The following is a 27273-nucleotide window of genomic DNA, read 5'->3' as shown; positions in this document are numbered from 1 at the left end:
AATGGAGTTTTCCCCTCCAGCATCTCAGGTCCCAGTGCAAGGCTCTCATTGTCAGCAGGACCACTAGGGAGGCAGAGAGGGTGCCCCTCGGGGATGTAGGGCACCTGATCTGTTTGCTTTGGATACACAGGAAAGGTTGGTTCACCAGGGCTAGGAGGAGGATGGGGGTGGCAACCTAATCCTGGCAACCAGGACCCAGCTGGTGTTGAGGATTGGGAAAGATAAGATACAGTCACCAGGTAGCCCAGCCCTTAGCTAACTGGTTTCCATCTCAGGAAGACAGCTCTCAACACAGGCAGCAGGAAAGCGTCTAAATCTTCAGCTGATGTGGAAAGCAGAAGAAAAGCCAAAGGGAGCAGACTGCACAGCAAGAAGGAACAGCATGGGCCCAGCACAGCAGGAGCTTTGGAGAAGGCCAGGAAGACTTGGTTCTACCCACTTACCTCGAGGCTTTGGGCAAATTATTCCCTTCAGGGCTGTCATCTACAATACTGGAACACTGCCTATGTTCCAGGATGACTGGCAAACATTTGCTGAGCACTAAGTATCTGTTAGATACTGAGCTAAGCCTTTAACACCATGGTTTCCATCCTCCCCTAAGAGGGGCTATTCCCCTCCCCATTTAACAAATGAAGACATTGAGAATGACCAGCCTAAGGCCATGCAGCTATTGAGTAGCAAAGAGGAGAGATTTGAACCCCACACTCCCAGCCTCACTCTGCGAAAGCCCCTAGTCAGTGCTTTGGAATCTGAAGCTGAAATAATGTCAGATTTGTGTAAACTGTGACTACATAAAATGTATTTTCAAGAGGGTGCTGTCGGCAGCCTCTCGAAAACTATTCTGGTTTGGGGGTGCCTGATTTGAAATTTTAGAAAATGAAAATAAAATAAGAAGAAAGTGCTCTCCCAGGGTACCCAGTTGTCCTCTGACTTCATCACGGGCCTCCTGGAAGGTTGAAATCACCTTGAACCAGTGGAAAAAGCTGGCTGCTTTTCCATTGGAATTTTTTTTTTTTCCCAGTGGAAACAGCTGACCTGCCTGAGGGATCTCAAAGCAGGGGGTGCTGTCAGACTTGGGGAGCAGGAGACCACCTGTAAGAGCCACATCACTGGGAACACAGCCAGACAAGGGTTAACAGTCGCTTTTGGGAGGTCAGGGACTGGGCTGTGTGAGGCTTTGTCATCCAAAGACGCTGAGCGAAGTTGGTGCAGCCAGAGAGGCACGAGCCTCACTCCAGCCCCACATAGCCTCAGAGGCTCAAGGCGGGCTTTGAGCCCTGGAGGCTGTCCGTGCTGCCACACTGCAGCTGCCTGTGCTCCTGGTTAATGATCTCCCCACTTACCCCATCACCTCGTCACAGACCTAAACCCATCCTAGGCTCCTCCTTCGCACTCCAGGTCAGCATTTGCAGGACCGTGAGAGGGAAGAATCCTTTACACTGCACCCTCAGCGACTCACCGGCCTTGCCTCATCCCTGCCCTGCCTCTCATCCACTGCATCTGGCCAGTGAGTCAAGGCCATCAAACCAGATCCTCAGTGTGGCTCCCACCACCCGCTCTTTTTCATTCTCACTGATAGCTGCTAACTTCATTGCAGCCCCCACAACTCTCCTGGACCACTGCTGTGGTCTCCCCGCTGCTTCGGTGTCCTGTTCCACACCTCCACCACATGACACCCAGGCGGATCCACTAAAAACACAACTCTGGGCTGGGGACAGTGGCTCACGCCCGTAATTCCAGCACTTTGGGAAGCTGAGGGGCGGTGGATCACTTGAGGTCAGGAGTTCGAGACCAGCCTGACCAAAATGGTGAAACCCCAGCTCTGCTAAAAATACAAAAATTAGCCGGGTGTGGTGGTGCGCACCTGTATTCCCAGCTACTCAGCAGCTACTCAGGAGGCTGAGGTAGGAGAATCGCTTGAATTCGGGAGACAGAGGCTGCAGTGAGCCGAGATCGCACCACTATGCTCCAGCCTGGGCGACAGAGTAAGACTTCATCGCAATAAAAAAAAAAAAGCACAACTGTGAATGGTTGCTCCACTGCTTCAAACTACTGAATGGACCTCCATTCCTTGTAGGATGAAATCCAAGGTTGGCTGCAGTGACAGGCCCCAGGAGCTGGCCTGGCCTCCCAGGTTCCTCTCACCACTCATGCTCCGAGTGGGCTCTGCTCCCCAGCCTCACCAAAAGAATTCCAGCTCCCTGAGGGCCCAGCACGGTGGCTCACACCTGTAATCCCAGCACTTTGGGAGGCCAAGGTGGGCAGATCACCTGAGGTCGGGAGTTCGAGACCAGCCTGACCAACATGGAGAAACCTCAACTCTACAAAAATACAAAATTAGCTTGGCGTGGTGGTACATGCCTGTAATCCGAGCTACTCGGGAGGCTGAGGCAGGAGAATTGCTTGAACCCGGGAGGCAGAGGTTGCGGCGAGCCGAGATCACGCCATTGTACTCCAGCCTGGGCAACAAGAGCAAAACTCTGTCTCAAAAAAGAAAACAAGAATTCCAGCTCTCTCAATGTGCGATGGCATTTCACAAGCTCCTGGGTTCCTCCTCCCACTCCACATCTAACTGGAAAACTGCTACTTATTCTGCAAGACACACTTTGACCACTGGGAAATTTTCCCTGATTCCCTCGAATTTGCTCTTTCGAGCCCCCTCAGTAACCAGGCCATATTCCTCCTATTTCTCATAATAGAATCATTATTCATTTACATGCTGTCTCCCCCTGTGAGCTCTGTCAGGGCAGCAGTCATATCTTACTCATATCTCAGAGCCCCTGGACTTAGCTCAGTGCTTGGCAGATAACAAGTGCTAAAATACATATTAGATGAACCAAACAGAATCCTTGGGGGTTGTCCCAGAGCAGGTTCCAGGTCCCTTCCTTGGGCTCTCTCTCTCTTTTTTTTTTTTTTTTTTGACAGTCTCGCTCTGCTCTGTCACCCAGGCTGGAGTGCAGTGGTGTGATCTCGGCTCACTGCAACCTTCACCTCCCAGGTTCGAGCTATTCTCCTGCCTCAGCCTCCCACATAGCTGAGACTACAGGTGCGTGCCACCACACCCAGCTAATTTTTGTATTTTTAGTAGAGAAGGGGTTTTGCCATGTTGGCCAGGCTGGTCTCGAACCCCTGACCTCAAGTGATCTGCCTGCCTCGGCCTCCAAAAGCGCTGGGATTACAAGCGTGAGCCACTGCACCCGGCCACCTTGGGCTCTCTTTATCCCAGTTTCTCCTCCTCCCATTCATCAATCCACACTCACTGTCACGGGGCCCGATCATCTGGGGAACCTGGCAGGAGGGGTGGGGTGGGCGTGAGAGAAAAGAGAAGCAGCACACGGAGGAGGTCCCTACTGTTGTGGACCACGGATACCTGATCCCGTGACGCTGGGTCACAGGTCTTCGGGAGCCTGCTGTCTGGCCTGGCCTCCGAATCTGGGATACACGTGTCCATTTCAACCCTAAGACCTTTCACTTCCCCAGCATTTTATGTGACTCTAGCATTCTTTATTCTTTGACACCTAATCAAAAGAAACTTGTTCTCAAATTTCGCTGCATGTTAGAATCACCTGGGGAACTTTTTAAAAATTCCAGAGCCAGGTGTGGTGGCTCATGCCTGTGGTCCCAGTTGTTTTGGAGGCTGAGGCTGGAGGATTGCTTGAGCCAGGGGTTCAAGATCAGCTTGGGCAACAAAGCAATGCCCTATCTCAAAAATAAATAAGCAAATCAAATAAAAAATTCAGACCTAGTGAATCAAGATCCATATTATACTGAGATTCCCAGGTAATTTGGATGCACATGAACGTTTGAAAAGGACTGCTGTAAGGGGCATGCATACTATCAGCACTGTCATTTTTCCAGTGAAAGCCCACAGAGGTTATGTAACCCATCCAAGTTCACATCACGGCCCCCTCAGTAACCAGGCCATATTCCTACCATTTCTCATAATAGAATCATTATTCGTTTACATGCTCTCTTGCCTGTAAGCTCCCTCAGGACAGCAATCTTATCTTACTCATATCTCAGGGTCCCTGGACTTAGTACAGTGCTTGGCAGATAACTATCTGTGAGCTTTCACTGGAAAAAATGATAGTTATATGCCTCTCATTAAATTTAAATGGAGATTCAGCTGAGCAGGATGGCTTATGCCTGTAATTGCAGCACATTAGGAGGCTGAAGTGGGCGGATCCCTTGAGTCCAGGAGTTCAAGACCAGCCCAAGCAACATGGCAAAACCCGTCTCTATAAAAAATATAAAAATGGGTTGGGCACGGTGGTGTGGGCCTGCTACTCGGAAGGCTGTGGCAGGAGGATCACTTGAGCCTGGGAGGTTGAGGCTTCAGTGAGTTGAGATCACGCCATTGCACTTTAGCTTGGGCGACAGTGAGACCCTGTCTCAAAAAAAGAAAGAGAATTAAAAACAAAAAACTTAAATGGAGACCCAGCCCAGACCTGCCTGGCTCCAAAGCCCAAGCTCTTCCTATTGCAGGGGCTGCAGTGACTCCTTTAGGAAGCAGAACCTGCTAAAGGAAAGCAACATGTTTCCGGCAAGAGGAAATGGTGTCTGACTAATCTCCGAGAGTTCTTTCAGAATGGGATGGAATGGGTTATCACAGCACATGGGGAAGCCAGTGACCAGAACTCTGGAGGCTAAAGCGCTCTTGGCAAGGCTGCACATCAGAGGTTATTCAAAGTTACATGGGGAGTGAGAAGATGGAGAAAGGGGAAGTGAACTAGGGAGAGGAAACAGAAATAAACAGGTATTTCTCTGGATGGAAAGGTGCTCAAGTGTGAAACAACAGGACTAATCTCTGAAGCTGTGCAAGAAGGAATGCATGGGTGAAATACCCAACCTCACAGACACCCCCAAGTCCTCCTAGGTGGTAAAGTACAAGAGAATTTCTAGCCTATGTAAGCTGACAAAAAATGGCAGATGAGCCATTTTTTTGTTGTCAATTACAATTTTACATTTTGGGGAAAAGGAATCCTAACTCTACTAATTAAATGATAGCCATGGGCAATCAGTTGTAAGCCCTAAAAAGGGGGGGAGGAGGAGGAGGAGGAGGAGAAGGAGTAACACTCCATTGTTCCCAGAAGACGCTGGCTGAATATGCTGCCACAGCTAAAAAGTCAGTAGCATCTGCCCAGGCACCATCATGAAGGCTTTTTGGAAACAAAACATTACACCCTCATATAAAACCATGATGCAGCTCAATAGGGAGTACTGTGTGTAGTTCTCTTACTGCATCTCCAGAGACATAAAGGAGAGAGAAGATCAAGAGAAGGGAGGCTTAGGCCAGGCACAGTGGCTCAAGCCTGTAATCCCAGCACTTTGGGAGGCCGAGGCAGGCGGATCACGAGGTCTGGAGTTAGAGACCAGCCTGGCCAACATGGTGAAACCCCATCTCTACTAAAAATACAAAAATTAGCTGGGCGTGGTGGTGCACACCTGTAGTCCCAACTACTCAGGAGGCTGAGGGAGAAGAATCCCTTGAACCCAGGAAGCGGAGGCTGGAGTGAGCCGAGATCACACCATTGCACTCCAGCCTGGGCAACAGAGCAAGACTCTGTCTAAAAAAAAAAAGGGAAAGATGGCTGAAGCCATCCCAGGGCTATTATAAGAGACTTTAAAATACAGAACTCAGCTGGGTGTGGTGGCTCATGCCCGTAATCCCAGCACTTTGGGAGGCAAAGGTGGGTAGATCACCTGAGGTCAGGAGTTCGAGACCAGCTTGACCAACATGGTGAAACCCCATCTCTACTAAAAATACAAAAACTAGCTGGGTATGGTGTCACGTGCCTGGAATCCCAGCTACTCGGGAGGCTGAGGCAGGAGAATCACTTGAACCCGAGGTGGAGGTTGCAGTGAGCTGAGATCGTGCCACTGTTATTCCTGCCTGGGTGACAGAGTGAGACTCTGTCTCAAAAAAAATAAAAAGTAAAAAAGGACTCTTTGTTCTGAAAAGACAAAGAAAAGTTAAGAAGATAAGTCTGGAAATGAAACAATCAAAACTGGGGGTGAAAAGGAAAGATCCAGGCTTTTCCAATCCATCCTGGCACATAGAGTAAGAGCTCATGCCTTGAGGTTTGACAGCAGCAGTTTTTAGGACAAATGAAAGAGAGTTTTACTGTTTATAGAAGGTAATACATTTACGAAATTTGTTACTTCAAGAGTTAACCCTGGAGGAAAGGCTTACCAGTCTATTAAAGAATTCTGGGGGACACGTTTTTAACCCTTTATTGTCTTTCTCTCCTTGCAGGAAAAAAGAATTGCACAAATATCAAAATCACCATAGAAATAAAATGAGAAATGCCACATATTCCCTACCATGGCTACTTGGTGTCTTTCATTTTCCCTGGTTTTTTTTTTTTTGTTTGTTTGTGTGTTTTTTTGTTTTTTTGAGAGAGTTTCACTTGTTGCCCAGGCTGGAGTGCAATGGCGTGATCTCAGCTCACCCACAACCTCCATCTCCTGGGTTCAAGTGATTTTCCTGCCTCAGGCTCCCGAGTAGCTGGGATTACAGGTGCGCACCACCACACCTGGCTAATTTTGTATTTTGTAGAGACGGGGTTTCTCCATGTTGGTCAGGCTGGTCTCAAACTCCCAACCTCACGTGCTCTGCCTGCCTCAGCCTCCCAAAGTGCTGGGATTAGCATGAGTCACTGCACCCAGCCCTTTTTTCACCTCTATGGACATATTATAAACACAAGTTTATGTCTTGCTATTTTCAATTTACCTAATATATGTATACACACACACACACGTATATAGATACACATGTATATGTATATATACGTATACGTACATGTATATATAAGTATATAGATACACATGTATGTATACGTATATATGTGTGTATATGTGTGTGTGTGTGTATATATATTATTTATATATATATATATATATTTTTTTTTTTGAGACAGAGTCTCACTCTGTTACCCAGGCTGGAGTGCAGTGGTGCAGTCTCAACTCACTGAAACCTCCCGCCTCCCAGGTTCAAATGATTCTCCGGCCTCGGCCTCCTGAGTAGCTGGGACCACAGGCACCCGCCACTATGCCTGCCTAATTTTTATATTTTATTGTAGAGACAGGGTTTTGCCATGTTGCCCAGGCTGGTCTTGAACTGCTGGACTCAAGGGATCCACCTGCCTCAGTCTCTCAAAGTGCTGTGATTACAGGTGTGAGCTAATTTTTTGCTTTTTTAGGTAACTTTCTTAGAAAGAAATTTCAGAAGAGGACAAAGGGTTATAAACATTTTGTGTATCTTGAAACATATTGTCAGTTATCATTCTAATGACTTAAACTACTGCCAGCAGTAAATAATGGAACCATTTTTATTACAGCATCATAGGCATGAAGTATTATTATTATTATTATTTGAGACAGAGTCTCACTTCGTTGCCCAGGCTGGAGTACAGTGGTGCGATCTTGGCTCACTGCAACCTCGGCCTCCTGGGTTCAAGCAATTATCCTGCCTCAGCCTCCTGAGTAGCTGGGATTACAGACGTGTACTACCACACCTGGCTAACTTTTGTATTTTTAGTAGAGATGGGGTTTCGCCATGTTGGCCAGGCTGGTCTCGAACCCGTGACCTTGTGATCTGTCCACCTTAGCCTCCCAAAGTGCTGGGATTACAGGTGTGAGCCACCACGCCTGGGTCCGCATGAAGTATTATTATTATTTTATTTTTATTTTTATTTTTATTTATTTATTTATTTTGAGACGGAGTCTTGCTCTGTCACCCAGACTGGACTGCAGTGGCGCGATCTCGGCTCACTGCAAGCTCCACCTCCCGGGTTCACGCCATTCTCCTGCCTCAGCCTCCAGAGTAGCTGGGACTATAGGCGCCCGCCACCACGCCCAGCTAATTTTTTTGTATTTTTTTAGTGGAGACAGGTTTCACCGTGTTAGCCAGGATGGTCTCAATCTCCTGACCTCCTTATCGCCCACCTCAGCCTCCCAAAGTGCTAGGATTACAGGCGTGAGCCACTGCGCCCGGCCATGAAGTATTACTATTTTTAAAATTTGTTATGGCTAGGCACAGTGGCTCATACCTGTAATCCCAACATTTTCAGAGACCGAGGCAGGTGGATTGTTTGAGGCCAGGAGTTCGAGACTAGCCTGGCCAACATGGCAAAATCTCATCTCTACTAAAAATACAGAAATTAGCTGGGCATGGTGGCGCGCACCTGTAATCCCAGCTACTCGGCAGGCTGAGGCACAAGAATCGCCGGAGGTTGCAGTGCGCCGAGATTGTACCACTGTACTTCAGCCTGGGCCACAGAGCAAGACTCTATCTTAAAAATAAAATAAATAAAATAAAATAAAAATAAACATTTGTTATAATAATAGATACAAAATTGAGCCTCTGCATTCATTTTATATTCTCCATACTTTTAAGGTGGCCTTGTGGAGGCCTGAGCTTTCCTTTCCCAACATACTCTATATTGTGTTTTTAAAATCTTTTTGGTGATTTTTCTTTTTCCATTAGAGACAGGGTCTTGCTCTGTTGCCCAGGCTGGAATGCAGTGGCATGATCAGAGTTCACTGCAGCTGCAGCTCCCGGGCTCAAGAGATCTTCCCACCTCAGCCTTCTGAGTAGCTGGAACTACAGGCATGTGCCAGCATGCCCCGCTAATTTTTTTGGTGATTTTCAAGTGAAGAGATGAACCTCAGATTCAAAACGAAATTCTTTGTTTATTCAGACCCCACCCTCCCCAGCTACCCACACCTAGGCCCGAGTCCTCCTCACTCAAAGGCTACCACCTCGCCCTGTTCCTGAAGCCACCTGGACACTATCAGGCATACTTTGAGCTGCCAGTCAGGCCTGGGGTCTGATGTATTAGCCAAGCAAGAGTGCTGAGTCCCCAAGTCCCAGCCCTCCTTCCTTCCTCTTCCCCATTACAGGAGTCTCAAGACCAGCTCCCGGGCTGGTTTCTGCCCATCTTTTTCCGCGTTGGATCTCCTCTGTGGACCTAGAGCTCTGCTTCACAATGTCTCCTGCGGGCTGGGCCCTGGGCTCCAGGAAGAGCATCCTGGACGATGACTAACTGGCCACTGTCACTCCACCCATCTGCCCAATGCCCCTGTGTTTCTCTGCCAGCCCTGCCGGGACCCAGCACAGACGTGGTCTGAATGACAACTAAATTTGCCTTATCAGTCACTGGCCAAGTCTTGCCCACTTGCTCAAACCCACACTCTCAGCCAAGCCTGGCTGACAGACCAGTCTTGTGCTGGGAAGAGGGGGCTGGCTCTGGCATGAAATCTGTGGGTGGGCCTCAGTCCAGGTGCAGGCTCTCTGCTCCCTCCTTCTCCCCAGTCTCAACCTATGTTGTCTGCTTCACTCCCATGCTCGGAAATATGTCACGCATGAGATTCTTTTCTTGGCTTAGAAATAGATTTTTTTTTCCTTTTCTTTTTTATTTCCACATTTGTCTGAGGATACCACTGGCCATCCCCTCCTTTCTCTCAGAGATCTCGAGCCTTTTCTTTTCTTTTCTTTTCTTTGAGACACAGGATCTTGCTCTGTTGCCCAGGCTGGAGTGCAGCAGTTCACTGCAGCCTGGACGTTCCAGACTCAAGAGATCCCCCACCTAAGCCTCCCAAGTAGCCAGGACGACAGGCTCGTGAGCCATCACACCCGACTAATTTTTTTAGAGATCCTTAACCATCACTTATGAGGGCAGGGAGGGACAGGGATGCCTGAAATCCCTGAGCCCAGTTCAGGCTACAATATACCAAGCAGGGGACGTGGGAATGTGGAGTTCCTAGTCCTGAAGAGAAGTTCCCTGAAGCTCTCAGCCATTCTAGTCAATGCTTCTTTTGTAATATTTCAGAGCAAAAGACTACAGGTGGGTGGGCCTGGGGACAGGACTGCGTTTGGTTCTGCTGATTCTAAACAAGCCAGTGTAACTAAAAGGCCAGCAGAGGCTATGGGGGTGGAAAAGACAGGGCTGGGAGCTGCAGGGCACCATGGTCTCACGCTTGAGAGATGGGTATGAAGGGCAGGGTAACCACGGGGACTTTGGGAATCATCAACCCCAACCCCCATGCTTTATAGATGGGAAACTGAGGCCTAGAGGTGGAGTCCTCGAAGCCTGAGTCTCCTAATTAAGGACTCTTTGTCTAGCTACTGCTCTTTTTTTTTTTTTTTTTTTTTTTTTGAGACAGAGCCTCATTTTGTCACCCAGGCTGGAGTGCAGGTGCATAATCTCAGCTCACTGCAACCTCTGCTCCCAGATTCAAGCCATTCTCCTGCCTCAGCCTCCTAAGTAACTGGAACTACAGGTGCCTGCCACCGCGCCCAGTTAGTTTTTGCATTTTTAGTAGAGATGGGGTTTCACCATGTTGGCCAGGCTGGTCTTGAACTCCTGACCTTAAGCGATCCGCCCACCTCAGCCTCCCAAAGTGCTGGGATTACAGGCTTGAGCCACCGCGCCCCACCTATCTAGCTGCTCTTATATTGACTATGTGCTTTCCAAATAACTTCCCAATTTGATTAGAGCCCTGATTCCAGGTATCAGAGGCAGGTCAGCTGCTATGACAACAGCCAGGTCACTACAGGGACAATGCTAGCTTGTAGACACAGCTGGGGGTACTCAGAGGCTCACCTTTAACTATTCCAAGAGCAAATGGAGTGCAAAACCAGAGCGGGGCCCCAGTACTCACAAAGCACTGACGTGGAAAGCTAGAATGGAGACAGCCAGGCCCAGCCAGTCACTCTTCTGGGAAGATAGCATCAAGTATGATTTTACCAGGACAGATAAGCCAAACAGGCTCTGCCCTGCCACTGCCACCTATCTGTGACATTCTGCAGGAGACAGGAGTCTCAGATGCAACTGGCCATGTGCCTCGACTGGGTTAACTCCTTTTTACCTTAATCGTCCTATTTAATGCTCACAAAAACTTATGAGATAACAGTTATGATCCCCATTTGACATAAAGGAAAACTAAGGCCCAGACAGGTCAAGTGATTTGCTCAAGGTTTGGAGCCAGTAAATGGCAGAGTGATATTTGACCACCACTGCCCTAACTCCAAGTCCAATGTCCTATTCTCTGTTCCATGGCTTTCTTCCAGGTTCCAGCAGGAAAGCACCTTGGAGAGAAGCAGCATTTGGTATCTGTACCTTTGCCAACTCAGGAACCATCAGGAAAGCTCAGAGCCTCCTTGCTTTCTCTTTTGGCTGAAATAGACAGGGCTCTGCTGCTGCTGCTGCTTCTGCCTGTGTGACTCTTATGGGGGTCTTTGAGATAAGTGGATTAGAGCTCTTAACTGTGTGCTGGCAGGGAGGTTGTCAGGATCCTAGAGTCCCAGAGAAAGGCTAGAAACTCTGGAAGAATGTTTGTGGGAAGGGTCCCTGCACAAATTCCATGGTGGAATGACATAAACAGTGGCTGGGTGTGGGAGTCAGGGTGCTCCAGTCCTGCTGCACACTCTGCCACTCTCTTTGCTACAAAACCTAGCTCTTCAGCCCTCTGGACTTCCACTTCCTCATGGGGAGGAAAATGGGGAGAATACCTGCTACCTTTCAGGCCTTGGGTAAGAACAGCAAGTTGGGCTGGGTGCAGTGGCTCACGCCTGTAATCCCAGCACTTTGGGAGGCTGAAGCAGGCAGATTACTTGAGCCCAGGAGTTCAAGACCAGCCTGGGCAACATAATGAGACCCCATCTCTACAAAAAATTTATTTTAAAAATTAGCCAGGTGTGGTGTTGTGCGCCTGTAGTCCCACCATCTACTTGGGAAGCTGAGGTGAAAGGATTCCTTAAGCCCAGGAGGTTGAGATTGTAGTGAGCCGAGATGGCACCACTGCACTCCTGCCTGGGTGACAGAGTGAGACCCTGTCTCAAAAAACAAAACAAAAAACAGAAATAAAACAAAACAACCAGCGAGTTTGAGAGTAGGTGTGAAAGTGCTTGGTAAGTGATAAAGCACGCCCAAATGTTAGTCGTTACTCGCTGTTTTGGTATCTGATTGGTATTTTACCCACCACTTGCCACAAAGGGCAAAAAACAAAACAACAATCTCAATAGACCCTGCTTCCATCTCTTAGAAAATATAGCCACCCCTACCTTTACAGACCTGTTTCTCCTTTTCCAGCTCCCTGATTGTACATCGTGAGGAGTCAGTAGTAAGGGAAGAAGAAATGAAAGAGACAATGGGGAGGGGATGAAGAGGACCATTTTCAGATGAATAATGCTATTTTCAATGATTTCCTGCCCTGGGGGACAAAGATCAGGAGACTGAGTCTGAGTCTTCGCCTTGGATGGCTCAAAACACAATAAAAATGACAAACGGTTCAAGTGCTAGGAATTTCCTTATTAAGAAGAAAGAACAATTTGAGATCAGGAAAATATTGGCCAAGGGATGAGGTGAGCTGGACTGCAGTCTTGTACTAGACAAGGCAGGGATGCCCAGAGTGCTTCAGCTCACCTTGAAGAAAAGCAAGAAGGAAACTAATCAGCCCTTTTGCTTTAGTGAGAAAACCACGAGCCCCTCAGATCAATGCTTATCTTCACCTTTCCACCCTATTTCCCTACTTATTTGTGGCTTTCTAGAGGGTTTCTCTTCAGCAAATCCAGACAACAGAATGTTCCAGTGTCAGAACTGGATGAAACTAAGGACGTATATAGTGTAGTGTGAGCAGTTTACAGATGAGGTGCAGGGCCCAGAGGGCTTAGGTTAGTGGTCCTTGGTCACACAGCCTCTAGGATCCCAGTCAAGGCTGGGCCATTCTTCTCTGTCCTTCACTGTCCTTCATTCAGGCTGATTTCTAACCCTGGCCTGCTTCCAAGGTGAATCAGCAAATGGTACAGAACGCAAGGAATCATCTTTTTTTTTTTTTTTTTTTTGAGACGGAGTCTTGCTCTGTCACCCAGGCTGGAGTAGAGTGGCGTGATCTCGGCTCACCGCAACCTCTGCCTTCCGGGTTCAAGCGATTCTCCTGCCTCGGCCTCCCGAGTAGCTAGAATTACAGGCATGTGCCACCACACCCAGCTAATTTTTGCATTTTTAGTAGAGATGGGGTTTCACCATGTTGGTCAGGCTGGTCTTGAACTCCTGACCTTGTGATCCGCCTGCCTCGGCCTCCCGAAGTGCTGGGATTCCAGGCGTGAGCCCCCGCACCCAGCCAGGAATCATCTATTGGTCATTCCTTACAGCTTGTGGGAGGGAAAGTGACTTGTCCAAGGTCACAGGATTACCAATAACTGAGTGTAAGTGAGCATTATTATCAATCCTGGATTTTCCTCAATTATTCACTACCTTTAAGCAAATCTTCCAACTAGGCATTAACATATATATTTTATATTTCCCCTCATCTTTTTTTAAACCACAGAACCCTGACAAAGGGCTTTTTCCTTTAAAAAATTCAGATTAGTTTTTGTTTAATTTTTTAAAAGTGGGTGATGGGTGCACCAAAATCTCAGAAATCACCACTAAAGAACTTATCCATGTAACTAAAAACCACCTGTTCCCCCCAAAACTATTGAAAAAATAAAAAATAAAAATAAAGTCCCAGATGATTTTTTTAAAGTATTATATGCTTATTGTGAAAAATAAAATAAAAAGGTATAAAGTGAAAAATAAAAATTCCCCTCCATATTAAAATCTCTAGCAATAACCATTATTGCGAGTTCTTATGATTCCTTCCAGAAATTTAAAGAATTTAAAGACGAAGTTAACTATATCTACTGATTTATGTCCTTGGCCATGGTTACTTAAAAAGATTTGTTGGGCCTTTTTTTTTTTTTTTTGAGACAGTCTCACTCTATCGCCCAGGCAAGTGCAGTAGCGTGATCTTGGCTCACTGCAACCTCTGCCTCCTGGATTCAAGTGATTCTCCTGCCTCAGCCTCTGGAGTAGCTGGGACTAAGGTACATGCCACCATGCCCAGCTAATTTTTGTATTTTTGGTAGAGATGGGGTTTCGCCATGTTGGCCAAGATAGTCTTGAACGCCTGGCCTCAAGTGATCTGCCCACCTTGGCCTCCCAAAGTGCTGGGATTACAGGTGTGAGCCACCGCACCCGGCCAAAGATTTGTTGATTACACGAGCGAATGGTGGTGGGCTGAGGTTAGAAGGTGGGGGTTTGCGTCATACAGAAGGACAAAGATGAGTTAAATATCTCAGGAGACAAGAGTTCCCACTGGGGCTTATTAGTCAGGGATCTGGCATAATCCTTCCTGTCTGAGCTGACATTACAGTGTGGAAGTGGAGTCAGGCAGACATGGGCTCATAACTCTGGCCCCACCACTTTCTAGGTGTGCAACCCTGGAATGTTCATTCCTTAATGTGCCTCAGTTTCCTCACTGGTCAGATGAAGATTCATGCTACTGTGAGGATGAAGCAAAATGATACACATAATGAACACATCAGGCCAGGCGCGGTGGCTCATGCCTGTAATCCCAGCACTTTGGGAGGCCGAGGCAGGCTGATCACCTGAGATCAGAGAGTTTGACACCAGTCTGGTCAACACGGCAAAACCTCATCTCTACTAAAAATACAAAAATTAGCCAGGTGTGGTGGTGGGCACCTGTAATCCCAGCTACTCGGGAGGCTGAGATAGGAGAATCGGTTTAACCCAGGAGGTGGAGGTTGCAGTGAGCCGAGATCGCACCATCACACTCCAGCCTGGGAAACAAGAGTGACACTCTGTCACACATACACACACACACACACACACACAAAAAAAAACACATCAGAGTGGTTGGCATTAAGCATGCATAGAAGAAATGGTAGCTATCATTATTACCATCACTGTTGTTATTTTTCTGCTGGCCCACCTGAAGAAAGAAGAGCCTGCACGTACATTAGCTAGTGCTATAGAAATAGCTCAGCATGGCGGGGTGCGGTGGCTCACGCCTGTAATCCCAGCACTTTGGGAGGCCGAGGCGGGTGGATCACAAGGTCAGGAGATCGAGACCATCCTGGCTAACACAGTGAAACACCATCTCTACTAAAAATACAAAAAATTGGCCGGGCATGGTGGCAGGCACCTGTAGTCCCAGCTACTCAGGAGGCTGAGACAGGAGAATGGCGTGAACCCAGGAGGCGGAGCTTGCAGTGAGCTGAGATCCTGCCACTGCACTCCAGCTTGGGTGACAGAGCAAGACTCTGTCTCAAAAAAAAAAAAAAAAAAATTAGCCAGGCATGGTGGCGGACACCTGTAGTCCCAGCTACTCGGGAGGCTGAGGCAGGGGAATCGCTTGAACCCGGGAGGCAGAGCTCGCAGTGAGCTGAGATCACTCCAGCCTGGTGACAGAGCAAGATCATATCTCAAAAAAAAAAGAAAGAAAGAAAAAAAAAATAGCTCATCCCAGGGCCTGGGACTCTTCTGTTGAGTATATCTGGGAGGAACATGAGACAACTACAGAGTAATTTTTTAGTATGAGGTAGAGTTAATGCCCAGGAATTTCTCAGGATATTAAAAATTCTAGATATACCAAACAGCAAGTGTGGGTGTCCTATAAGGTCTGAGCATGAGGGTGTGCCTTGTACAGCCTCTACAGCTGCAGAGCTGGATCTGTGGAAAGAGAGACCATTTTGTTTTATTTTCCTTTTTTTGAGTTGGGGTCTTGCTCTGTTGTCCAGGCTGGAGTGCAGTGGCAAGATCAAGGCTCACTGAAACCTTGAACTCCTGGGCTCAAGCCATCCTTCCAGGTCAGCCTTCTGAGTAGCGAGGACTACAGATGTGCACTACCATGCCTAGCTTTTTTCTTTTTTCTTTTTTTTTTTTTTTTACTTTCTTGTAGAGATGGGTTCTGGCTTTGTTATCCAGTCTGGTTTCAAACTACTGGCCTCAAGTGATCCTCCCACCTCAGCTTCCCAACATACTGGAATTTCAGGCATGAGCCACTGCACCTGGGGAAACATTTTCTTATTCATTCAAACATGCCACCTGGTTCAGCAGCTCCAGAAGAGGTGCCCCAGACTGGCCAGGAGCAGTGGTCTGGCAGAGAAAAGTGCCCGTCTCTATCTGAATTCCAGACCTTTCTTCCTACTCTTCAGAGCACAATGAGAATATTATCAAAGCCACTTTATCCAATCTTGTGCTCTGCGGAGGCTGGAAATGACTCAGGGCAGTATGATCACACCCTCCTCCAGCCAACACGTAGCACGAGAAACCTGACACTGGACCAAAAGGCCCGCTGAGCCTCAATGTCACTTGAAGCCCAGAATCTCAGATGGAAATCCATTAGAGTCATATACTTCCCACTAGTCAAATCTTTATGTTACAAAATGCCCCCAGAACTCAACAATTCTGTTAACGGACCACACCCACCAGGGATGAGAAGGAACACAAGAAGACACTGCTCTCACCAACACTAAGAGGTCACAGACTATGACCTGGATCCACACCCAGCTTGGAGTATGGGTCACTTGTTATCCGAAGGCTTCTTTCAAGGGTCTGATCATACAGGACTGAGCTGATCACGCAGCCCTACAAATCTCAGAGTGTCTGGCATGGGGCTGGTGTCCTTGGGGACATGCAGATGGAACCAGATCAGCTTTGTGGTAGTCTCTGGAGACTGGAGATAGCCCTATTTGAAGACTAACATTAAGATCAGGACAGTGGGATGATGCACAGAATTTAACTCTCTCCACTACAGCACTTCCTCTCCCAATCGAGGTTTCTTCTCCCCAAAAACCCTGTCATCCACACCGTTATTTACCCGCTCTCCCTCCTCGCCTGTTTCTCTTTCCCCTCTTTATTGTCCCTCTCTATTTCTCTCTTGCTTTTCTCCTATTTTCTCTCTTTCTCTCTTCTCGTCTTCTCATTGTCTTTGACTCTTCTCTAACTGGTTATGACAGAGAGCTGAAAAAATCCTCTATTACATTATTGTTTGAATTCATACTATATTAAAATTTAAACCTTCTGGTCTTAATTTTCAGAAAGCTAAATATTTTCTATTTTGCTGTTTAAAAAATACCATTTTAAACAATTAAGGGCCTTTAAGAGAAAGGGATTTTGAAGATCATCTGGTTCAATGGCTTTTCTGATACATCAAGCCCTTAGAGCACCATTGACATTCTGTCTCTCCTTGAACACTTCCAGGGATGGGAGCCCATGACTTTATTGGGACATGATTGATGTGTAAAAAGCTGTACATATTTAGGCTGGGCACAGTGGCTCACGCCTGTAATCCCAGCACTTTGGGAGGTCGAGGCAGGTGGATCACCTGAGGTCAGGAGCTCGAGACCAGCCTGGACAACATGGTGAAACCCCATCTCTACTAAAAATACAAAAATTAGCCAGGTGTAGTGGCATGCACCTGTAATCCCAGCTACTGGAGAGGCTGAGGCAGGATAATTGCTTGAACCCAGGAGGCGGAGGTTGCAGTGAGCTAAGATCGTCCCACTATACTCCAGCATGGACGACAGAGTAAGACTCAATCTCAAAAAAAAAAAAAAAAAAGCCTGTACATATTTAATGTATACAACTCAGTGAATTTGGAGACAGGTATACAACCATGAAACCATCACCACCATCAGGGCCACCTATTTCTTCTTGAAACAGCCCAATTTTAACTGTTAAAAAGATATTTAAATTAAGCTTAACCTGCTTCCATAATTCCTACTCCCTAGTTACCAGGAACAATCCAGGACACAAAAACAGTGCAATCAGCAGAAGGCTAGGGAGGCCCATGTTGGTCTCAAAGGAAGGGGTAGAACAGCTGGCTGCAGGGTTTTCCTATAGGAACAACTGGCTTGGGCAGGCAAGATAAAAGAGATGCATTGCAGTCAGACTCTGAAGGGCCTTGAATGCCAAGCTAAAATGTGATGTGTTTAACATATCAGGAAGGTGACCAAGTGAAAACATCTATTAGGAGGTTTGACATAGCAATAATAATTATTTACTTAACACTTATGTGCCAGAAACTGTACAAAGTGCTTTCTGTTCATTATCTTAATTCTTTTTTTTTTGAGACAGAGTCTCACTCTGTCGCCAGGCTGGAGTGCAGTGGTGCGATCTCAGCTCACTGCAACCTCTGCCTCCCGGGTTCAAGCCATTCTCCTGCCTCAGCCTCCTGAGCATCTGGGACTACAGGTGTGCACCACCAAGCCCACCAAATTTTTATATTTTTAGTAGAGACGGGGTTTCACCATGTTGTCCAGGCTGGTCTCAATCTCTTGACCTCGTGATCCACCCACATCGGCCTCCCAAAGTGCTGGGATTACAGGCATGAGCCACAGTGCCTGGCCTTTTTCTTTTTTTTCCTAGAGACAAGGTCTTGCTATGTTGCCCAGACTCTTGAATTCCTGGGCTCAAGTGATCCTCCTGCCTCAGTCTCCCAAAGTGCTGGGATTACAGGCATGGGCCACTGCGCCCAGCCCTTGTTTAATTCTTTCAACAGCACTGTAACAAAGATACTATTACTATCCCATTTTATAGCTAAGGAAACTGGTACTCAGAGGTCTCAGAACTGGTAAGTCACTAAATCCAGACCTGGCTGACTCTGATGCCCATGCCCTGAACACAGCACTTCATATAAGGCCAGCAGAGAGACCAGAGAGGAGACCTCGACCTGGGATTCACTTACACAGAGGGAGAGAGTATCAAAAATAGGGGCAGGGCTAGGTGCAGTGGCTCACGCCTGTAATCCCAGCACTTTGGGAGGCGGGTGGATCACCTGAGGTCGGGAGTTCGAGACCAGCCTGACCAACATGGAGAAACCCCCATCTATACTAAAATATAAAATTAGCCAGGCCTGGTGGTACATGCCTGTTATCCCAGCTACTCGGGAGGCTGAGGCAGGAGAATCGGTTGAACCTGGGAGGCAGAGGTTGTGGTGAGCCAAGATCGCACCATTCCACTCCAGCCTGGTGACTCCATCTCAAAAAAAAAAAAGATGAGACCTAATCTCCATTTCCAGTCTAGGACTTGCTTCTTTTTTTTTTTTTTTTTTTGAGACAGAGTTTCACTCTTGTTGCCCAGGCTGGAGTGCAATGGCATGACCGCAACCACCGCCTCCCAGGTTCAAGCGATTCTCCTGCCTCAGCCTCCCAAGTAGCTGGGATTACAGGCGTGAGCCACCATGCCCGGCCATAGGGCTTGCTTCTAAACTCCACTGGCCCATCTCCAGCTGCCCACTGGACTCTGTCACCTCAAATGTGACACATCTACAACAGCTTCTATCAGTTTTCTTTCCTTTTTGAGACAGGGTTCCACGGTGTCACACAGGCTGGAGTGCAATGGTGCGATCAAGGCTCATTGCAGCCTCAACCTCCTGGGCTCAAGTGATCCTCCCACTTCGGCCTCCTGAGTAGTGAGGACTACAGGTGCACACCACCACGCCTAGCTAATTTTTTGTATTTTTTGTCAAGACAGAGTTTCTCCATGTTGTCCAGGCTGGTCTGGAACTCCTGGGCTCAAGGAATCCACCCACCTTGGCTTCCCAAAGTGCTGAGATTACAGGTGTGAGCCACCATGCCCAGCCTACTCCTCATTTTTCAGCATCTCCTCAGGAACCAGTTCCCAACCTGATATTCCTAATTATTTTAAGACTAAAAGAGCACCAGATTTTGTGTCAAGTCCAGCTGGGTTTACATAGTTTTACTATACCAACCATGTGGCCTTGGCTGAGTTATTTCACCTCAGTGGAGCTCCATTTTCTCATCTATAAAACGAGAACAAGCACGGCACCTTTCTTGGAGGGTGCTCGTGTGGATGAAATGAGATAATCTGTATATAGTATAGTACTTGGCACAAAGCAAGTGCTCAGTAAATGTCATTATTATTGCTGTTACTGTTGTTGCTCAGGCTTGAAACATTCTCTCTTGCATTGAAGGTTAATGCCCCTGCTGAGGGGTGGGAGAAAGTGGGACCCTCGAAAGGGACAATACAATTTCAACACAGTCCGCATTCCTCCTCAGACCACATCTCTCGGCTTCTGGGGCTGCTTCTGCAGGTTCTCTTTTCTACATTCACCACAGAGAGAGTGGGCTCCGGCCAAGACCCCCAGCTCTTCTCCCTCCAGACCTACTTATTGGGGCTCACATCCGATGCTGTTGTTTCCACCTGTCTTCAATTTGTGCCTGCATTCTGTATCATCTGTACACCCACGCTCTTTTTTCTCTTTAAGTAGCTAAAATCAAAGTTTTAGGAATCATCTAGTCCAACTCCTCAAAAAAATCAACTTTAAGCCAGATACAGTGGCTCACACCTGTAATCCCAGCACTTTGGAAGGCCAAGGCAGGGAAACCACGAGGTCAGGAGATCGAGACCAGCCTGGCCAACATAGTGAAACCCTGTCTCTACAAAAAGTACAAAACATTAGCTGGGCATGGTGGCGGGCACCTAATCCCAGCTACTAGGGAGGGTGAGGCAGGAGAATTGCTTGCATCTGGGAGGCAGAGGTTGCAGTGAGCCAAGATCATGCCACTACACTCCAGCCTGAGCAACAGGAACGAAACTCCATCTCAAAAAAAGTTAATTTCAAAATTAAAGCAGTCATTTAAAAATTGTCTTACATGATTACATTTGAGTGAAGTGGGCCTTCTCCCAACCAATCTACATGTGTTCACCTGTCCTCATTGCAGTATGGACACTGAGCACAAACATCTGGGTTTTCACTGCGCAGTACCAAATATTCAAGGTTTTCACTGTGCATTGTGGGCCTGTGATGTTACCTATTCCTCCTACCTCACAGGCCTAGTATGTTATCAAGTCCCCACCAGCATTCCCCGCCCACACCCTCCCTCCCCTAGACACTACATAAGTATAAATTGCTAATGATTACTGATAAACAGGGCGCTGACCACAATCACAAAGTCTCACATATTTGCACACCCGAACATCCCCTAAGGCCCACAGTAAACATGAAAGGAGATTCCAAGGAGATAGGCATGGTGTTTGTGCACAGTGAGGGGAGAACAAAGAGAACAGGGAGCCTGGGAGGTGGCAGGCAGGGAGAGCTGGCGAGACAGACTATGAGATGAGTCAGAGAGAGTGAATGAGGGCACTGGGTCGCATCAACTACCGCTTAGCTGCCCCCAGAGGGTGGCGTGAACTGGAAGAAGGGAATGAGAGCTGGTGGGGGAAGAAGTGGAGTTGATGCCATAACTCAGAAAGTGGTGACAGGAGTGAGCTGCAGATGGGGAGCCTGCCTTGTGAAACCTCCTAGACCTCTCCTGCCTGGCTCTGCTCCCAGCAGCTGCAGGGTTATGGCAAGGCAGCCGGGATGGCAGGGTAAAGAAGAAGTCAAACTAACAACAAAGATGTCTGTCCTGGAGATCACTGGACCCCAGCTTGGTGGACGGAAGCCACCCCGTGGCTGCTAATGCCCTCCATGTATTTGGTGCTTTCAACTTATTTCAAATGCCCTCATGCTAATGATCTCATTTAATCCTTGACACAACCCTGGGGAATAGGCAGGGCTGGGATTGGTATATCTCTAACATGCTCCTCCCCTCTTTACCCTGTAGATTCCTCAAGAACCCTCAAATTGTTTCCACCAGCCTAGAAACATCCAACACCGGACCAGGTGGTGCCTTGGGGCTATGGGGAACTTGGGTCCTCTGTCTAGGTTCCATTCTGGGTTGCTGGCTGCTGATTGTCCTAGGCTGAGTGTGATGAGAAGTCACAGGATATGGAATCATTTCTGTCGTGGAATTTCCCAGGCACTCCTCCCCCTTTGCTTCCATCTGAACACCTGGTACATAATGACTGTTTCACCCACTCCCCAGGAAGCAAGTTGAGGGTTCTCCTCCTCATTAGGTGAATGGAAGCCCGAGGGCTGGAGAGGCAAAGGCCGTTGCCCTGAGTCACACAGTGAGCAAACATGGAGGAATCTGAGATGCTTGGAAAGAGCACAGGGCTGGGGGCATCAGAAGGCCTGGGTTCCAGTCCTGGCTCTGCTGCCTATCACCCAGGGTCACGAGCTGATAAGACACTCACTCCACCTCCCCAGGCTTAGTTTTCATAACTGTTGAATGGAAATAATAGTACCCACCCCTTGGGGTTGTTGGGAGAATTGAACGAGATTAAGATGTCAAAGTGTTATATAAAAATGAATTACTCTGATTATCAACTAGTACAGGTAACATTAGGACTCAAGCAATGGAAAGAGGCTGGGCTCTTCCATATATAAAGGGTCTAGGCTCTCCTCAACTCACCTGTGTGGCCCTGGGCAAGTCCAGGCCTCAGTTTTCCAAAGCTCCTGCCAACTCTAAGACTGTGATATTTTGTGGGCTACACCTCTGGTGCAAGAATTCTGGTGTTGGCCACCCTGAACTCTTGGCTGTTCTATCATCTGTGCCCCCACACTGCTTTAGATCCAAGGATCTCACTGAGGGAAACTGGTCAGTTCCCAACAATGGAAACCTTCACCCCACCCCTCAGGCAGCCAAAGTGAGTTACTGCATTTTCCTCCCTTCTTAGCCTTTGTTGCCTCCCAGCTTTCAGGGATTTCTTAGCAAAATCAATGGCAGACTGACCAGGTAAGCAAACACTGGATTCCCTCCCTCCTAGGGAGGGCTCAATCTAACGGCCCTGCCTCTAATATCCTGCTTCTCTCAGGATGTCCCTAAAGGTTCCAGGCCCCTGATCCTTTCCTTAAGGAAATAGCTCAGCATAACTCTTGCTGGGCTCAAAGAAGTGAATTAAATATTAAATATGTAAGGCCAGAGCCCCTGCTGCAGTCACGCATTCCCAAAACAGACAATGGCATACAGCTCATCTGTCACTGTCTCAGTGGCTGTAGGCTGGGCCCCCCTGCTCCCCAGCCCACATTCCTGAGAAGGAATAAGAAATGACAATGTTTTGCTCTTCCCAGCAAGCTCATGGCTTCCTGTGTCCTTCCTTCAACCCCTAGTGTTGAAGGCTCCAGGGGCCTGGAAATGCCTGGAACATTGAGTTGTGGCATCCCAGCAATGAAATTTAATAGGTCTATGACTGGACAGGCAGGGGCCTCTGTAGTTAGCACCATCAGGGCCTGGAAGGTACTGGGGGGTAGGAAAGAGCTCAGGAAGGATGCTGAGGTTCTGACATCTCTCGGGCTCATGGGGAATTGGATATTAACTGTGATGAGGCCTCGGGGTGGGGGTCGGTTGGTTTGCTGCTCAGATTAATATAGGCCATAGAATTGTCAGATAGGTAGAGCCTCAGAGATCACCCAGGCCAACGCTCTATTTTACAGAAAGGTAAACTGAGGCCTGAGAAAAGAGAGAAGCAACTTACAATGAGTCACTTGATGAGCTGTAAAATAGCTAGGCCAGTCTCTTGCTATCTGGTATACAGTTTGGTGCTTTTTCCACTCTACCTTCTGCATAACCCCCAAATCGCCTTCCTAATGATAGCAAGCAATGGCCACTGCACTGTAAGCCCCAGGGGACCATTTTCCCAGGGAGCAGAATCTGTTCACGGTCCCACTTTGCCCAGCTAAGCACTGAAACAGCATGAGGTCCATGGGTTCCAGCTCAGCTCTGCCACTTCATAGGATGGAACCTTGGTCATGTCACTTCTCTGAGCTTTAATTCCTCACCTCTGAAATGGGGATTTCAGAACTGTGACCCTGGATGGCCAAAGGATCAAATGAGATCATGTATGGATCATATATGTGGAGCATTTTGTAAACTGAAGTACTAACCAAATGATATTATTAAAACGATGTGAGGTTTGAAGATGCTGCAGAGGGAGGAAGCCTCAGGGGAGGAGGCTGTGAAGGAACGAGAATCCACATTCACGAGAGGCTGCCTGGCCATCCCACAGACCTGACTGATCCTGAGGCCACCAGCAGGAAATGACCGCAGCAGGTCAGACCACCCCAAGCTCACTGGCTTGAGAGACCGCCTGTCCGCTTTGCTTCATGTGTGTGTGCACGCGCATGTGTGTGTGTGTGCCTGTGCATGTGCCTGGCAGTCCGGTATCAGAGCAATTTGCCCGGCTGCTCTGGGGGCACATTTGGCAGGAGAGCAGTGTGTGGTGCTGAGGGAGGATCTCCGCTTCAGGCCAGGTCACAGACTCTCAAAGAAGAACCTCCCTGCCAGGATTCCCTGCAGGGACTTCTCAAGTGCCCAGCTCCTCTGGAGCCCTTACCTTGTACTTGGCCGCAAGCAGCTCTGTGGCCTGCTGTTCCCGCCGCAGGTCCTCCAGCATCTTCTCCTTCTCCTCCAGCAGCTTCTGCTTCTCCTCGCTCACCAGGCTGCGGTCATCCTGGATGGCTGCCTTCTCCTCCTCCAGCCGCTCCTTCTGTTCCTGCAGGTAATTCTCCATATTCTTCTCCAAGGCTGACTCCAGGATGGGCTGGGGCGGGCGGTTGTTGTTGATGTTGTCATCCTCCTCTTCTGCCACCCAGGCCTCAATCACCGGGCCCTCAGGGTACCCAGGCGGGGCGGACACGGCCTTCTTCCTGCGGCTGCTCTTCCTCCGGGGCCGCTTCCCCAGCATCCCCCTCTTCTCCAGCTGGGCCTTCAGGCGGGCAATCTCCTCTTGGAATTCCCGCAGCAGCGTGTCCTTCGGGTCCTCATTCACCCGGGGCTTGTTCTTGATGTTCTTGGCTCGGTTGGCAAAGCGCAGGGTGGAGAGGCTCTCATCGTAGCTGTGAGAAGCTGGCCCCAGTGTGGCTACCATGATGGTCTTGGCATTTCCCCCTAGGGAGTCCTGGAGCAGCCGGGTCAGCTTGGAGTCCCGGTAGGGAATGTGGGTGCTCCTGTTGCCCGCCAGGGCAGCAATCACGTTGCCCAGGGCAGATAATGACAGGTTGATTTTGGAGGCTTCCTTAGGCCTCTCTCCACCACCACCGCCACCACTGCCTCCACCGCCACCACTGCCACCCGAGGATGGTGTGGCTGCCCCTCCCGCTGTGTTGGGGCCTGCCTTGTTCTGCCTCTCACTGCCAGCCAGGTCCACTAGGTTGAGCTTGCCCACTCGGATGTGGTCCTGGCCATCAGAGCCACGCTCGCTGCACTCCACGGTGATGATAAAGATGGCATGGGAGCGGGAGCTGACCTCATTCATGTGGGTGCTGCCCACAGCCCGGGTCTGGTTCCCCAGGTTCATCACATGCTCAATCTCCTTGACATTCTTGGTGACGAAGGAGGAGAGGTCCTTGATGTAGACGCCCGTCTCAGGGTTTTCTTTCAGCTCTAGCCTCTTGCCCGGCTCCTTGGAGAGCAGGTCTCGAATCTCTTCCTGGTAGATCTCCAAATAGGAGGCCCGGACCAGGTACTGTTGGTTCTGGGAGCGGGAGATGTGGGTGAAGATGTGCTCAAAGGCGTTCGGGATGACCCCGCGCAGCTCGGGCTCCACCCAGGTCCCCTGCATGGTATAGGTCTTGCCAGTGCCCGTCTGGCCATAGGCAAACACCGTGCCATTGAAACCCTGGAGCACGGAGTCTATCAGGGGCCTCACGGTTTCATCATACAGGTCGGCCTGCTTGGAGCTGGCATCATACACAGCGTCAAAGGTGAAGGTCTTGGGCAGCTCCCCCGGGGCAGCGCGGGGGTTCCGCAGGGTCACCTGGCCCAGTTTCACGTCCATGGTAAGGATCTGCTCGTGACCAGCAGCCTCCTCCTTCCTGCTGAGGGGGCGGCACCGGGCCACCACCTTGAGGGCCTCGCTGGCCTTGGTCTTACTGGCCATCTTGCTGCTCTGACCTTCCTGCCCCCGAGCCCCTCCGCAGCCTGGGCGGTCCTGCTGTCCTGCTCGCTAGGTCGGGATCAGCGGGGCCGGCCCAGTCCCCAGGCGCCGCTCTTCAATCCGCATGCAGCCTCCTAGGGTGGGGACGCTGGGAGGTGGCCCCAACGCTGCTGCAGTCCGGGCCTCCACCGCTCTCCGGTCCTCTCTGCACCGGCTGGGAGGTGAATTAGGCAGAATCGCCCAGCCGCCGCGGAAGGAGCGCCTGCCGAGCAGCCGTGCCCGGAGCCCGCCCCATGCCGGAGCAGAGGGAGCGCTGCCGTAAACAGCTTCGGCAACAATGAGATAAAGGAAGAGGAAAATGGGATGGGGGTGGGCAGCGAGCTGTCTTCTCCTCCTTCCTCTAGGGATCCATAGCGTGGGCTGCCGGTCGTGGGCGGCCGGGGGTCCCAGGCCTCCCGAGGGCAGAGGCTCACCTGGAGTCCTCCCCGCAAGCTGGGGGATCATTCATTGCAGCCAGCGCGGCTGCTGCTGCCTCTGCCTCCGCCTTCCCCGCCGCCACTGGAGAATGAGAGAGAAAAACAGAAGGGGATGGGGCGGAGCAGCGGCGGCAAGAGTGATGTTGCCGCCGCGCTGCGGCCCCAGCTAAGCCTCCCGGCTGGGGTGGGGCAGGGGGCGGGGCCGCGGGGCGGGAGGCGCGAGCCCGGCGCGGCCCGGGTGCTGGGCACAGGGGCGCATCGCCGTGTCTGCACCCCCGCCGACCGCTCTGGGATGACAGGCTCCGGTGCCGACCCAAGTCCTGCGCCCACCAGTCGGTTGCAGCGCAGCCACCGCCCGTCGTCACCCCACCGAGCCCGAGCATGCCGGGAATTGTAGTCCCGCCTTTGTTAACCGGGTTCTGGCAGGTTGCTAATGCCTTTCCCGGTCCCCCAGTCCGAGAGGCGCCTCCCTCATCGGCATGCCACCCCTTGAGTGACTGCTGAGCTTGCACCACCCACGCCTGGTCCCTCCGAGCCACCATCCTCGGACACCCCCCTGCTCCTGCCTTTCTGCCTGCAAATGGGTGCGCGTCACCCCTCCCCGTCAGGGTGTCGCCAGGCCTCCTGGAACCGAACTCCTAAATGTTCCTTGACTCTGTCCTTTCCTCCCCCTGTCCCGGTCTACTTCTGGCCTTCCTCTTCTCTCTGCTGGAGCCGCCTTCCAGCTGATTCTCTGGCACCTCAGGTCCGCACAGGCACCCGGGGCCCCCTCGCTCCTCCTCCACCGCCTTCCTTGTGTGAAAGCCTCTCCATCTCCCGACTTCGCAACCTCACCTCCACTACTCCTCTAGAGAAAAATCTGTGTTCCAGACAGCCATTTCTTCAGTTATCCAGCGCCTGCTGAGTCCCAGGCCCCATTCTAGGATCTGGGTTCTTCCTGTCCTCAAGGAGTGCACATTCCCGGAACCTGTTTTGTTTCTTTAACTTGCTTTGCTATGCAGCATCTTTGTGCTTTTGCCCAGAAGCCTTATCACCCTTCGGCACTTAGTGCCCTGCCACTGGGGCAGTTCAAGCATCTCCTCCTCCACGAAGCCTTCCCTTAGCAATTTTTTTTTTCCTATAGTGAAAGAGGCACAGAATTTACCTAAAACAAAACCTGGATTGAAGTTCCAGTTCTGATGACCATCCAACGGAGTGGATATCACTCCTCTTGTTCCAGCCTT

At 49.6% G+C, this 27273-nt stretch overlaps 1 protein-coding gene across 7 annotated transcripts in view; it reads right to left on the bottom strand.

Annotated features, from left to right (window-relative positions):
• KIF3C (kinesin family member 3C) overlaps positions 1-26407 on the bottom strand; it is a 55673-nt gene extending 29266 nt beyond the window's left edge. For 6 of the 7 annotated variants that reach the window (XR_013402357.1, XR_013402356.1, XR_013402355.1 and 3 more), the window contains exon 1: positions 24033-26407. Coding sequence is in view for 3 of the 7 variants with exons in the window: in XM_077958275.1 (XP_077814401.1) it covers positions 24033-25577 (1545 nt within the window). In the remaining 4 variants the exon portion in view is untranslated. 7 annotated transcript variants of the gene reach the window in all.
• Between the last annotated feature and the right edge of the window lie 866 nt (positions 26408-27273).

Source organism: Macaca mulatta, chromosome 13, assembly GCF_049350105.2.
Source record: "Macaca mulatta isolate MMU2019108-1 chromosome 13, T2T-MMU8v2.0, whole genome shotgun sequence".
Taxonomy (NCBI): domain Eukaryota; kingdom Metazoa; phylum Chordata; class Mammalia; order Primates; family Cercopithecidae; genus Macaca; species Macaca mulatta.
Note: the sequence above shows the minus strand (reverse complement) of the source record. Positions and strands in the feature narration are given on the sequence as shown.